At 46.0% G+C, this 12,951-nt stretch overlaps 1 protein-coding gene across 1 annotated transcript in view; it reads right to left on the bottom strand.

Annotated features, from left to right (window-relative positions):
- The window catches only part of COPB1 (coat protein complex I subunit beta 1), a 250,477-nt gene that overhangs the window by 31,207 nt on the left and 206,319 nt on the right, over nucleotides 1-12,951 (bottom strand). Inside the window, exon 18 of the mRNA XM_085648117.1 lies at nucleotides 12,730-12,849. Coding sequence (XP_085504243.1) covers nucleotides 12,730-12,849 — 120 coding nt within the window. The remainder of the gene's footprint in view (nucleotides 1-12,729; nucleotides 12,850-12,951) is intronic.

Below are 12,951 nucleotides of genomic sequence, written 5' to 3'. Positions count from 1 at the left end.
CTGAGTCACAACGATGACTTGGGCCCAGTCGTTATTGATCTTCTTGAGAACTCTGGGCAGAAGTGGTATAAGTGGAAAGGTGTACAGGAAGACTGAAGTCCACTTGAGACAAAATGAGTCTCCAAGCAAGAGTCGCCTTGAAAACTCAAGCATGCAAATTGCAGTTCATAAGCCACCACTGCAGGTCTTTTGTAGTTCACTCCGATATGTGGACCAGGTCGGAGAGATTTCCCTGTTGCTTTGCCCACTGCAGAGCGAATAGCATCTGTTACTACCCGTGCCAAAACCATGCGTGGCTTAACAATGCAGTCAGTACCACGACTGTGTTGTTACTACAAGTTCCATTACAAGGCAAGTCATTACAAGGACTTGCTTTAGGGAAGCGCTAGACTTTGGAATAGTTTACATTACTTTTTCAATTCCAGTCGGTGTGTCCGTAGGGAAGGTGTTCGACTTAAAATCCAACACCAGTCCAACACCGCATTCCCTAGAGCAAGTCGTCGTAATGACTTGCGTTGTAATGGAACTCATTGTAATGTTGAAGTCATGGTACTGACTGCATTGTAAAGGCACTACGAAGTAATGCTTGTAGTGTATTAGATGTTTCCCACCGGCGGGCATGAGTTACCACATAATGCAGGTGGCAAGGGGGCCCAGAAGCCTCAGAGTAAGTCTCACCGAATAATACAGAACAGAGGCTGAAATATCTGAATCACAGCCCAAATATTCTGGGCTCTTCGCTGCGGAGGATAACCTCAAAACTGCAGTGCAGTGGCTCAGATGAAAGGGAGCGTCTGAGAAGGAGTCATGTGTGACTTCAGCATGTTGATAGTGAACCCTAGCGAATGCAGGAGGTCCGCCGTAGTCTGGAGGTGTGCGACAACTGCCTGAGGGCAAGCCCGCTTTTAAAAGTCAGTCATCGATGTAGGAAAAACTGGGACCTCTGACCTCCGCAGATGCGCTTCAACAACCACCATCACCCTTGTGAACACCCAAGGGGTGCCGGTAAGGCCACTGAAAATGCGTGTGGCCCACAGGTAATGTCTGCGGGCTGGCAGGACGTAGGTGAAAAGAGGCTCCCTGCAAATCCGATGCTATCATCCAGTCTCCAGGGTCCAGGTTAGACAGCACCTGAGCTAACATTAGCAATTTAAAAAATTTCTTCAGGAAAAAGCTGAGACGGCACTGGTCTAGGATAGGGCGGAGGCCTCAGTAATTTTTTGGCACCGGAAAGTATCGGGAATAGCAACCACAAGCTACTTCAGATGTTGGCACCCGCTAAACGGCTCCTTACTTAGACCAAAAGAGCCTATATTTTCAGACAGCAGGGGGAAGTGGTCCTCTGTCAGACATTCTGTAAATGGTAGAATGAACAGTGGAGTTTCTGTGAATGCGAGGGTGTAACCCCACTGGACAATTTGAAGCATCCATTTGTGTGACATTATGGGCTACCACTGGGGCAGGTTGTGCCTGATACTGCCACATATCGGTTGCCTGTAATGGTGGAAGGGCAAACAGAAGAGGTTTGGAGGCAGCGGCTACTAGGGGTGGCAGACTGGGTAGATCGCAGGCCTTGTGTCCCACGGAGCTTGTGGGAACTGCATCTGCAGTCACAAAAGGACTGGAGAGCCTGTTGGCTGTGGTGGCTGGGTGAAAAGGATGCGGTTGGTAGCCCCTATACTACAGGGATAGGGTGAAAGGCAGAGTGGGGCTGGTGTGGGGATGTGGGGAGTCCCAAATGACCAAACGGTCCCCTGCTATTCTTAAGGTACTCGACCACAGCCTTCCTTCTAACTCCACAATGCGGGTGCCATAGAAGGGCTTGTCCATGAGGAATGCATGAACCACAACCAGGCGTGTGGCGAAGCAATGGCTCTGTCCAGTGAGTCGATCGCATCCAGTCTGCAGCGTTTGGTGAACCTTGCTGTGTCCCTGCGATCTGCAATAGCCTGGGACTCCACCGAGACCATAGGCAGCACTTGCAAAACCAAATCCCAAACTGTGTAAGTATAATGGCCCAAGAGACATTCGGTTTTAACAGACTGCAGTGCAAGGCTGGCAGAAGAGAACATCCGCTTGCCAAAGGTGTTCAAACTCTTAGATTCCCTATCCGGTGGAGTGGTAGGGAACGCACCAGGGTTGATTTTGACTAATAGTCGTGGGTGTTATCTTGCTTCCCAAGTCAGCCGTAGGTCCCCTTTAGAGACCCTTTGCTGCACCAAAGGCAAGTACCCAGTAGTGGCCACTGACAGATGTGTTAGAAACCACATCATAAGCTCTCCCCTTACAAGCAGATGGTCTAACTTTGGGCCAGAAGCAGGCTTCACTTCCAACCTTAGGGCTGGCAAGGAGTCACCCACCTTCATCTTAGGTTTCCTTGACCTCTTAGATTCATTTGAGCTGGAGGCTGCCACAGCATGTGGCAGAGACCCTCCTTCCACTCCACCATTTGTCAGCTCAGGGGCAGTGCCCTGATGCTGTAAAGCTGCCTTAACATCCAGGACTTCTTGGACAGACACATTGTGCTACATAAGTGTGACACTCCCTGTGCTGTCTCAGGAGGTTATTTTGGGACCAAGTCCCCTGCTCCCTGTTGCGCTGACAGTGCAGGCGGCGCCTTGGGCTTCAAAGTGGCACACTTTGGGCCCTCTCCAGCCTGAGTAGGTGTCACCTACCTCTTTGTATTTCCCTCAAAGGGGTTGCCTTCTCCTCGTTCCTCTTTTCTGGAGCCTCTGTCTCCTGCTCTTATGGACCGTACCCCCAGATTTTTGGGCCTTAGGGTGTTTGACATTGCAGTCCCACCTAGCATCCGTTTAATTTTTCCGAAGTCAATGCCTGGTCCCCATCCTTCTCTAGATACAGTAGAGCCACAGGGTAGGGAGTAAACTTCCCATTAGCATCTACTATCCAAACCACCTCTCCTGGAAAGTACTGTTGTGGGGATACCAACTGGTCGATTATCATGGTCTGCCTGGCACCTGTGTCTCTCAGAGCCTGGACAAAGTCCACGTTACCAGTAATTTGGTGGAAGTACTTCTTACCACTTTAATGACCACTGGCCTACTGCCTGGCCCCACTTTCCAAATTGTGGCTAAAAGGATTTCCTCAGCTGAGGTTTCCTGTCCTAAGGCTAGAATAGTCATCCCAGTGTTAACCTAATCCTTGGGATACGAAGTACCCCCCTCTCGTGCCCTGACTGCCAGCAGTCAAAAGACCTGTCCATTTCAAAGGGCTTCTTCTAACAGGAATTCCTAATACTCTACTTGCCAGAAGTGGGTTGGGTCTTCTTCAGGCCTTGGTAGCTCTGTTGAGGTTTCCTTTACAGACGTAATGGTGCCTGCTTTTTCCAGATTTGGGCCTAGCCCCTCTAACCCCCTCTTTGGGAATCACCCCCTTGGACTTCTTGGGCAACAAATTGTAAAGACCATCATAAGTATTCACATTGGTCTTTTGGAGTGGACCTAAGCTTTTGCATGAACTGCTAAGGCCTAACTACTCTATCAGGAAACACTTCATGTACAAATATTATTCTGGCCTCTGTCCTACTGGGGCCGAGATACAGGGGCTGGTTGCATACGGGAAATGGCCTGCTTGAGCTGCTTACCGGGGAGCCGCTCTGAGAGACGGCTGCTACCTGAACTGGTGAGGACAGGTTGCGCCGCTCGACTGCGGAGGGGAGATGGATCGACTGGCCTTGGAGCACAGCACACCTGCATGAGGAATGCATAGGGGCCATGGTGTGCTGTTGGGGAGCTGCAGCCGGACCCAACACTACATGGCAGGAGTATGCCAAGCATGTGAATTTACAGCTCTACATACCAAGAATAGATGCTTACAGGGTAAGTAACAATCCTTCTCACGCACCATAGGGTGCCCAATGTGCCACAGATCATGGAGTCCTCTGTTCACAAGACTTCTTCGAAGAAAAAACAACTTGCAAACATCCGGACCCAACACTAGATGGCAGGAGGATGCAAAGCATGTGTATATACAGCACACATGCCTGAAACCTATTTTTACTCTTCACTCCACCATCTTCACACTAGGCTAATTTGTTTCTCGGATTGAAGCAGTTGGCCGAGATGGTTGCGAGTGAAGAAAACTTGGCCCGCACCTCGTCTGACCACTGCCCACAACAAGTGGAACTGCAGTGGGGCAGGCTGGGCACGTGTATACCCATGTGGAGTCTGCAGACTGATGTGCTCTCCGACCCTCCATTTCGGGAGGAACTATTGCCGTTTATTGCCCAAAAAGTGGTAGTGAGGGGTCACTGCCTCTCGGAAACCTGAGGAGTAAGGCGTGTACTACACAGCGAATTGACGTCACTGGAGTCAGAGCTGCGATCATTACAGAAAGAGGTCGCAGCCCAAATGGTCAGCCCTGACCGCCTTCTAGACCTCCAGAAAAAAGACAGATGCATAGACATGCCTAAACAGGCACTATCTGGTTAGGCAGCACGCTAAGGGCGACTGCTCAGGTAGACTGTAGGCATGGCTCATCTGGGGCGAACATCAACTTTCTGCAATTGGGGCCATCAGGTTTGACACTGGCTGGTGGGCCACCACACAAACGGCCATCAATTATGCTTTTTGAGACTATTATCGCATGCTGGATGCTGTGGACCCCGCACTCAAACCCCCCCCCCCCCCCCCCCCCCCCCCCACCCAGGGCTGATGGCGGCCTTTCCTGAGGGTCTTCCCCCGACTTGGCTTACTCCAATTCAGAGGGCTGAGCTTGACGAGTCGATTCGGTTGAGGAAATTCGAGCCGCACTAGCGCAGACAGCCCGTAACAAAAGGCCAGGGACATTTGGCATTCCAGCTGAGTATTACTCCACCTACTCTCCACTTCACACCTAACCTCTGCTCAAGGTATTTAATGAGGCACAAATGCGTGGTCCACTCCTAGACTCCCAACGTGAGGTGCTTATAGTAGTCGTACCCAAGCTAGGAGGCAACCCACTTGATGTGCGCTCATACAGGCCACTGTTCCTGCTTAATTTTGACTGTAAAGTGTTAGGCAAAATACTTGTGAACAGACCTTTTCCCCCTGGGCAGCATGCTGATACAGGAGGACCAACCTGGATTTATTCCAGGTCGTAGCACTTTCCTCAATATTAGATGATACCCCACAAGCTAACTATGACAGGGTGGCAGTTTTCTTAAGACATCGAAAAGGCTTTTGACACCCATAGCTGGGAGTTCCTGTTAATGACCCTACAGCCCACAGGTTTTGGCCCGGGGTCCTAGCGCTGGGTTAGTACTTGTACTATGAACACCTCAGCCAGAGTGAAAACAGGTAATTAGTCTCCGATAGTTTTCCTATACACAGAGGCACCAGGCAAGGCTGTCCGTTCTCGCCACTGCCGTTTGCAATAGTGATGGAACTTCTTGCCTGCCGCTTGCATCTCCACGCACGGCTTTGGGAGATTCAGGACCTAGACATTCATTGCATCGTATTGCCTTATGCAGATGATGCATTGATATATGTACGAAAGGGCTGAATTGATGGCTCTACTAGACACCTTTGGAGATCTATCCGGGCTCAGGGTAAACTGGACAAAATCCTACCTGTTCCCCCTTGCACAGATCCCGGTACCTTTGAGGGCTGCCCTCCCGAATCATCATTTACAATGGTGCAATGACTCCTTTAAATATCTAGGGATACAAATTTATCATTCCAATGACAACCTCAAGAAGGGCAATATGGGTTGGCCTTCTGCTCTATCCAGGGCCCACTTGCCATCTGATTCTCAATACCACTCTTTCGCTTGGGACGTGTGGCGATAGCCAAGATTCTCATACTTCCCAGGCTACTGTATTTTTTCTCTGCTCTACCAGCAGTGCTCCTCAGATCCTTTTTTCGTGAACTGCATGGATTAATGTTAACACTGCTGTCGGGGAGGGACCGGCGTAGCGTTGCCCTGGCTACAGTACAGCACCCGCAAGAGAGGGGCGGTTTAGGCATGAAAAATTTTGCAGTGGTCTCCAAGTTGGCCTAACGACTCCGCAGCGTGAAAAGGACATCTATACGTGCGAGACTAGTCCCAGTCAGGGCATACACCTGGCTGTCAGACTTCGTGTGCCCCCTCACTGAAGGGATCCAACCTGATGAACACGGCCCACATAGGTTGGTGTCTGTGCAGAGCAAATCCCTTGTCCTGTCTTACTCTCCACTAACACTCGTTTGGTACTTTTTCAACGACGGGTCCTTTATGTCCTAGGAGTACATTATGGAGACCTACACTATGGGCCAGGGACATTCTTAACGTATCATGTCATTCGCCAAGTGGTGCGCGATACCTGGAAAGCGGGCAAAGTAGAGCCACCACTGTCGGCCATTCGTCATGCTCTGTTAATGAGGGTGGGTCCAAAGAGAGCCATTTCCCTGTAGTACAAACCCTTACTGCAAACGCCCACTAGTATGGAGGAAATGCTAAATTGTTGGAATGTAGTCCTTCTAGAGCCCTTGCCCCAGATGTCATGGATGAGAGCCCTTAAACAAGTGAAGGAGGTCTCGCATTACCAGAGATTCCGTTTCATCCAAGTTAACTTTTTACATCAAGCATACCTAGTCCCTGTTCATCCCCCCAGTCCCCCAACGTTTTAAGTGCATGTTCCTCCTGACTACTCTGGAATGTACACTCTGGGCTGCGGGAGACAGGGTTTTACCATATGGTGTGGAACTGTCCACCCTGTGATGCACATGGCAAGAGATAACTGCTTCGACAGCAGACCTAGCAGGCCATGTGTTAACTCCCAACCCCGAATCCTGCCTCCTTTGGCACAGCCCTAAAACCAAAGGGGACAAACCTCTCCATAGGTTTATTGAACTGGCATTTGTATTTTTTGAACTGCTCACAGCAATGCAGTGGTAGGCGCCCACATCACTGGACGCCACTAAATGGCTCCAAGCCCTGCTCCAATGGGCTCATGCAGAAGTGAGTGTGCTGCGCTCCTTAAGGGGCAGAAACTTGGCTTGCGGGGACTGTGAGAGATGGGATGTATTTGTGATCAATATAAAAGCCAAGAACGATACTTTCCCATTTGAGGGGGTGGCTCACCACCACTGTACTTGATCCTCATATATATGGACCAATCCACACAAGGGCCGTACAGTAGATTACTCACTTATCACATTGGCTTGCTTATGACATGGTTCCCTAAATGGCATTTAGCGCCAGACACTACTGATCCACGCTAAAATTGCCCCGCATCAAAAGCTGCAGAGAGAGCAAGATGAAGGAGACTGTACCTCCTTTGTCTTAAATGGTACACAGCGGATTCATTATGGAAATCAGAGCTCTACATTTTAGTGGAAAACTCAAAAACCCATTTGGGCTTCATCAAGAAGTAATCTGGAATTGATAAATGAAGAGATTTGTTTGTCTACCACTTCTTCGGCCAATGTAAACTATATGTGATAAAAAAAATTATCTAAGGTTTTATTACAAGCATATGTCGAAAACTTAAGAAGCAGCACGTTTCCTTTTTTCACTACTGTGGCATAGGTTTACAATAATAAATAATTTTAAAAAACGAATTTACTATCATACCACCTTGGCAAACCCAAAACTATTGTTTGTGCCAATTCTTGCTAGGAGTTGTATTTGACATAGAATCATCAATATCATACTCAAGCAGGTAGCCCTAGTCATGTACGTCCTCAGGCACGGCAGTCTCATGAAATACCCTGAGTCTTAAGACAAATTAAATTCATGGCGACCCAATTGAAAACAGTATTCTCTGGAGTAGATATTCAGCAAACGTCAGTTGCACCTCACCGTGGGGTTGTGGAAGACTAGGGAGGACTGTCAAGCAATTGAAACTTTGATTGTTTTGCTCTCCAAGGGTTCAGAGAAATCTTTGGTATGAAATCTAAATTTCTGTAATAGCAATATTTCCATGAACCTTCTCCTAATCAAACTCCTGGAAAACAGGAAAGATAAATGTAGCTTACTTTTCTTGTATTTAGAAGTTTCCTTCAATGTCATCAACAATACTGATAATCAGAGTAACTCTACAGTGGAAAAAGAAATAAGTGGTCCAGGATTACAACTAACATTATTACACTAAAGGCATGGTTCCAAGTTGACTTACAGAATGTAAAGGAAAAAAAAGAAAATGCTAGAAATTATTATGATCTAAGGACCCTCATAACTTTCATTAGAAAAAAACAAGTTACTAACAAGGGACCTGAAAGTAAATAGTTGGGGTACCTTCCTGTCAGCCCACAAGTTTTGGAATTCCGTGAGGGACAGACAAAACTCTCAGGTGCTTATTAACAGAATTCCATAGAAGTCTCACAGAGGGATAATCACACACTGTTTTAATGTAAAATCAATGGAGTCAAGTTTCCAAGTATAGGCAGTGCATGTGAGCTACTGTGAATAGCAGCACTGACACATTTTAAAACCAATGTCTTACGGCAAAATGGGGAAATAAATCAACAGTAAAACACGGCAATGATTAAGCCAGAGGTATAAAGTAAAACATACAAGCAGTATCCACATTAGCTGTGCTGAGTTCAAGTTCAACCACCGCAACATAAGACAGACACGTGGGAGCCATGTGGCATATAAGGAGCAAGGTGGAGCACAGGTCAAGCAACAGATGCAGACCGGCTCCTTCCAAACTGCTTTTCCATTTGTGCTGTAAAGAAAATGTCAGGTTCCCGCCTATGAAGATTCTGATATTTTATCGGGCTTACAAAAATGCAGAGTCGACATGGGAGTACTTTCATTACTTAATGGACATATGGATAATCCACCAAACGTAAAATAAGAAGAGAAACTGCACACCTTTAACTTGTTTCGGAGTACAGATTAAAGACTAAGGCTACTTGGAGTGAGAGATTGCTGAGAGACACGGGAGTTAACTTTCATTTATGCTTGTAAAATAAGCAATGAAGGTTTGTGTGAATGGAGTTTCATGAATAGAAGCTAAACATATAGAGTTACTAAATAGCAAGAAGAGGTTACATGTGGTTCTGTTTAAAGAGTGTTAATCCTTTGGGTGCTATGGATGGAATGGTTACGTCCTCAGCCACGGTGCTCAAGTACCAAGGACAGAACCGTTCCGTCCTAACACCCACCCAGGGGGGGAAAACTGGCGCTCTAAATCCACCATTGGTTTCACACCCATTGCTACCACTAACTGGAAGAAGATTTAAAACACAAACAATGGAAAAATGGGATATGTCCCAGTAAAATGCCAAAAGTGTGTTCAAAATGTGGTATTCTGACAAAAGTCTGCCTGAAAGCTGGGCAGATGGTGGTTTTACCCTTCGTTGAAACCATTTGCAGGGGGGGAAAAACTGCACTTTCGTCGGCAGCACTTTTTTCCCGGAATACCCCAAATTTAGCTGTATCTTGCCTAATTTCTCTGTCAACCCCAGGGAATACCAAAAACCAAGGTACCTTTAGAATGCCCAGGATGTTGGATAAAAAGGAAGCTAATTTGGCATGGGTACCTTATGTGGACAAAAGGTTATGGGGCTTAAGTACAAAGTACACCAAATAGCCAAAAAAGGCTTAGCTCAGGGAAGGAAAAGGCCTAGCTGTGCAGGGGCTGAGGTACAGAACTAGTGACACAATGATTTTCTTCATTCAAAGTTAGTGAACAGTCTTTAATACAGCCTTATAGACCACTGTAGCTGGTTATACTGGCCACTAAAGGCCCGCTCCAGGGTTCTGCTCAGGCCTCTAACAAGAGAGCGCGACTTTAATGCCGGTATAGCCCAGCTACAGAGGCCTATAAGGCTGTTAGAACATCCTGCCCTCTAGTGGCGGAATGTTCTAACAAATAAAACAAAAGCCTCAAGGAGCCCTATTGGACTGCAATCCCTTCCGGCTCTGAGGCTTTTGTTCACAGCAACAGCTGTAAACGCCTACATTGGAATGTTGGAACTCAAAGCTTCTATAGGCCATTGGAAGCCCGGAACATTGTTTTTTCAATGGAACTCCCAACATTCCAATATTCTAATTAGGAATGAAACACTGGATATTGCATTATCTCTATATTCAGAGAAATGCATTTACTATATATACACCTTTGTTCGAGGGAGCGTTTTAGGGGGCACGGGGGACCTTCACCGAATGATCGAAGGAGTGATTTAGGGGCAAAAGGGGCACCTTAACTTGAGGCATGGTGCCTGGGAACGCTCGAACTAAAAATGAAGTAAACAGATATGTGAGTCAAGGAAAAAAGGCCAAAAGGTTTAACAGATTTATTTAGAAGGTGCAACTTCAAGAAACTTCAAGAAAGAGGCATAAAAATACAAAATACAAATATAGTGACCTCGAATTCACAGAGAGTCATAAGAATCGGAAGGCATTTCTACATGGACAAAACAGAGGTCCTGGTCTTTGGTAAAGACCAGGACATCTGGTCCAGTGATTGGTGGCCTACATCTTTAGGAACTTGCCCTTCCCCTTCCAAGTCGGCTCGGAATCTCGGTGTCATCTTTGATACTTCATTGAATATGATTCTTCAGGTCAATAGGACGGTATCTACGTGTTGGGGAGTCATTACGACCCTTAAAAAAAAATCTTCATTACCTCTCGCCACAAGCATGTAAGCAGATCGTGATCGCACTCGTTGGTTCTAGGCTGGATTATTGTAATGCATTATATGCGGAGATCAATAAACACCTTATCCAGCGCCTTCAGGTTGTGCAGAATGCTGCTGCTAAATTTGTCTTGGCTCTCCCAAAAGACTCCTCTGCAACAGCTGCCAGGAAACATCTACACTGGCTCCCCATCCATTATAGGATCTCATTCAAACTCCTGTGCCTTACATATAGAGCCCTTCTTGCTGGCCCCTCGGATGCTCTAGGGTCTTTGTTGACCCGTTATATTCCCAGTAGATGTCTCCGCTCCTCAGATGCTAATCAATTGGCAGTCCCCAGAACCAAGAAGGTTAGATGGGGTAGCAGAGCTTTTTCCACCGTTGCTCCGCTACTGTGGAATTCTCTCCCTTTGGAGATTAAGTCCCAACCTTCCTTGGCTCTCTTTAGGAAGGCTCTTAAGACTTGGTACTTTATGAAGGCCTACCAGTAAGTTCCTCTTATCCACTACTCAGCATTTTTTGGTTAGGCGCCTTGACGCCCATTGGGCTTAGTAGCGCTATATAAGTCTATTTCATTCATTCATTCATTCATTCATGGAAGCATTAAACTTGTTTGAAGAGAGACACTTCAGAAAACCTCAAAGACACATTTATAAATGCATTATGAAAACATAAGTTAAATCAAGGAAAATGTTCTCAGAATGCAAAACACACTTGATCTAAAATGCTGAGAATACTCACGTACCTACCTAAAATACTTTTTAAGGCTATGAGAAGCACCTACAGTAACGTCATCTCACGCCACTTCTACCTACGTCACTTATAGCATGGGTCTCACATTTATCAGACATGTCGTGTCTAACCTACTGAATGCGGAACGTAGACTAGGTGAAAGGTTATATTCTCAGGCCAAGCGCTCATCGTAAATTGCATAGGGCAAGAAGAAAATATGTAATGCAAAGGAATAAAATATATATATATAGATATAGATATATGTGTCTGGGTTGCCACATTCATCACCCTGTTCTGACGGTTGTTGCGGTGGGAACTTCTCTATTCTCATGTACAGACCCAGGATGTGATGTGCTATATGTTGACAAAATAGAGAGACAGTGAACTCTGCGCCAGTGAACTTCGCACACGGGTAGGGTGGGAGCTCTATAGTTTGGAGCAGGAGGACTCGCAGAGAGAGGCTGGCTGTGATTTTTGGTCAGACAAGCCTAGAGCCTGCTGTTCAGTAAAGATGGATGCAGATCTTTGGTCAACTTAACAAAAGGCCTACAGATCAGACTGGCAGGGCTTACGTAGGGGTTCATACTGGCTGAGTGACAAGGATGGCCCAGGGCATTTGTTATATAGTAAAACAGGACCCTCCGGTCAATTTAACACGGCCTACAAATTAGGCTGGCAGGGCAAGGACAAGTATCTCATACATCAGGTGTGGACAGAACGGGCCTGGGGTACCCTATGTTAAAAAATAGACCCTCTCTCCCCTTCGACTTGAAATTCATGAATCATGTATTAATATTCGAGGCTCAAATAACATTTTATACTTTCAAATATGTATAATGTAAAGCAAATAAGTGTGTTCATATAGTTACATTCACAGCTAAAAACCGAGATTTCTGTGCCGTTGGCAAATAGGTGTTTTGTGCATGGTAGACGAGTTATACTGTGTGTTGTTAGTGCTCATAAACACAACTGGTGAATTTCAGTGGTTTTATGCATATGAGCCAAAAATATAACTCAGTTTGGAACAGTGGTGTAAATTCGTTCAATGGTTTTTGCTATATCTTTTGGCAACATTTCTGATGGGAGTTCAAATGGAGAAATGTCCTTAACTTCTTTCCCCAAGTGGACCGATCTTCACAAAACTTGGCATGCTGAAACTCAGCTGACTGAGTAGGCCTGCTGCCACGTTTCATGTTAATCAGTCCACGGGGTCAAAAGATAAGCAAATGAAAACATGTCTTACACATAACTACACAATGGCTATCATCACGGAGTAATATAAATCAATGGAGCATTCCCAATGTAAAAATACAGTTGCACAAATATACTGAGTTGGCTCCCTATGTACAATGATCAGTTATTCGGCTAGCCAAGTATTACTACTACTAGGGACAGAAACAATTATTTTTTTAATTTAAAAGTATACTTACCAATATTCCCAAAGATTATGCCATTTTCTGTGGAAGCTACTTTAACATTGGCTTTGATGTTGGCAAAATCATGAGGGGCAAGAGTTAAAGGAGAAGGTTTTTCCACCAATTTCAAGTCACCTTTTAACAAACAAAGCAGGGAATTAGATGACAACAATGCAGGGAATTAGATTACAATTTCAGTACAGTCAGTCAGACAAGTGAACACATAAGTGATTACAG

This window comes from Triturus cristatus, chromosome 3_2 (assembly GCF_964204655.1).
Source record: "Triturus cristatus chromosome 3_2, aTriCri1.1, whole genome shotgun sequence".
NCBI classification, from domain to species: Eukaryota; Metazoa; Chordata; class Amphibia; order Caudata; family Salamandridae; genus Triturus; species Triturus cristatus.
The sequence above is the reverse complement of the archived record's forward strand: the minus strand, read 5'-3'. Positions and strand labels throughout refer to the sequence as shown.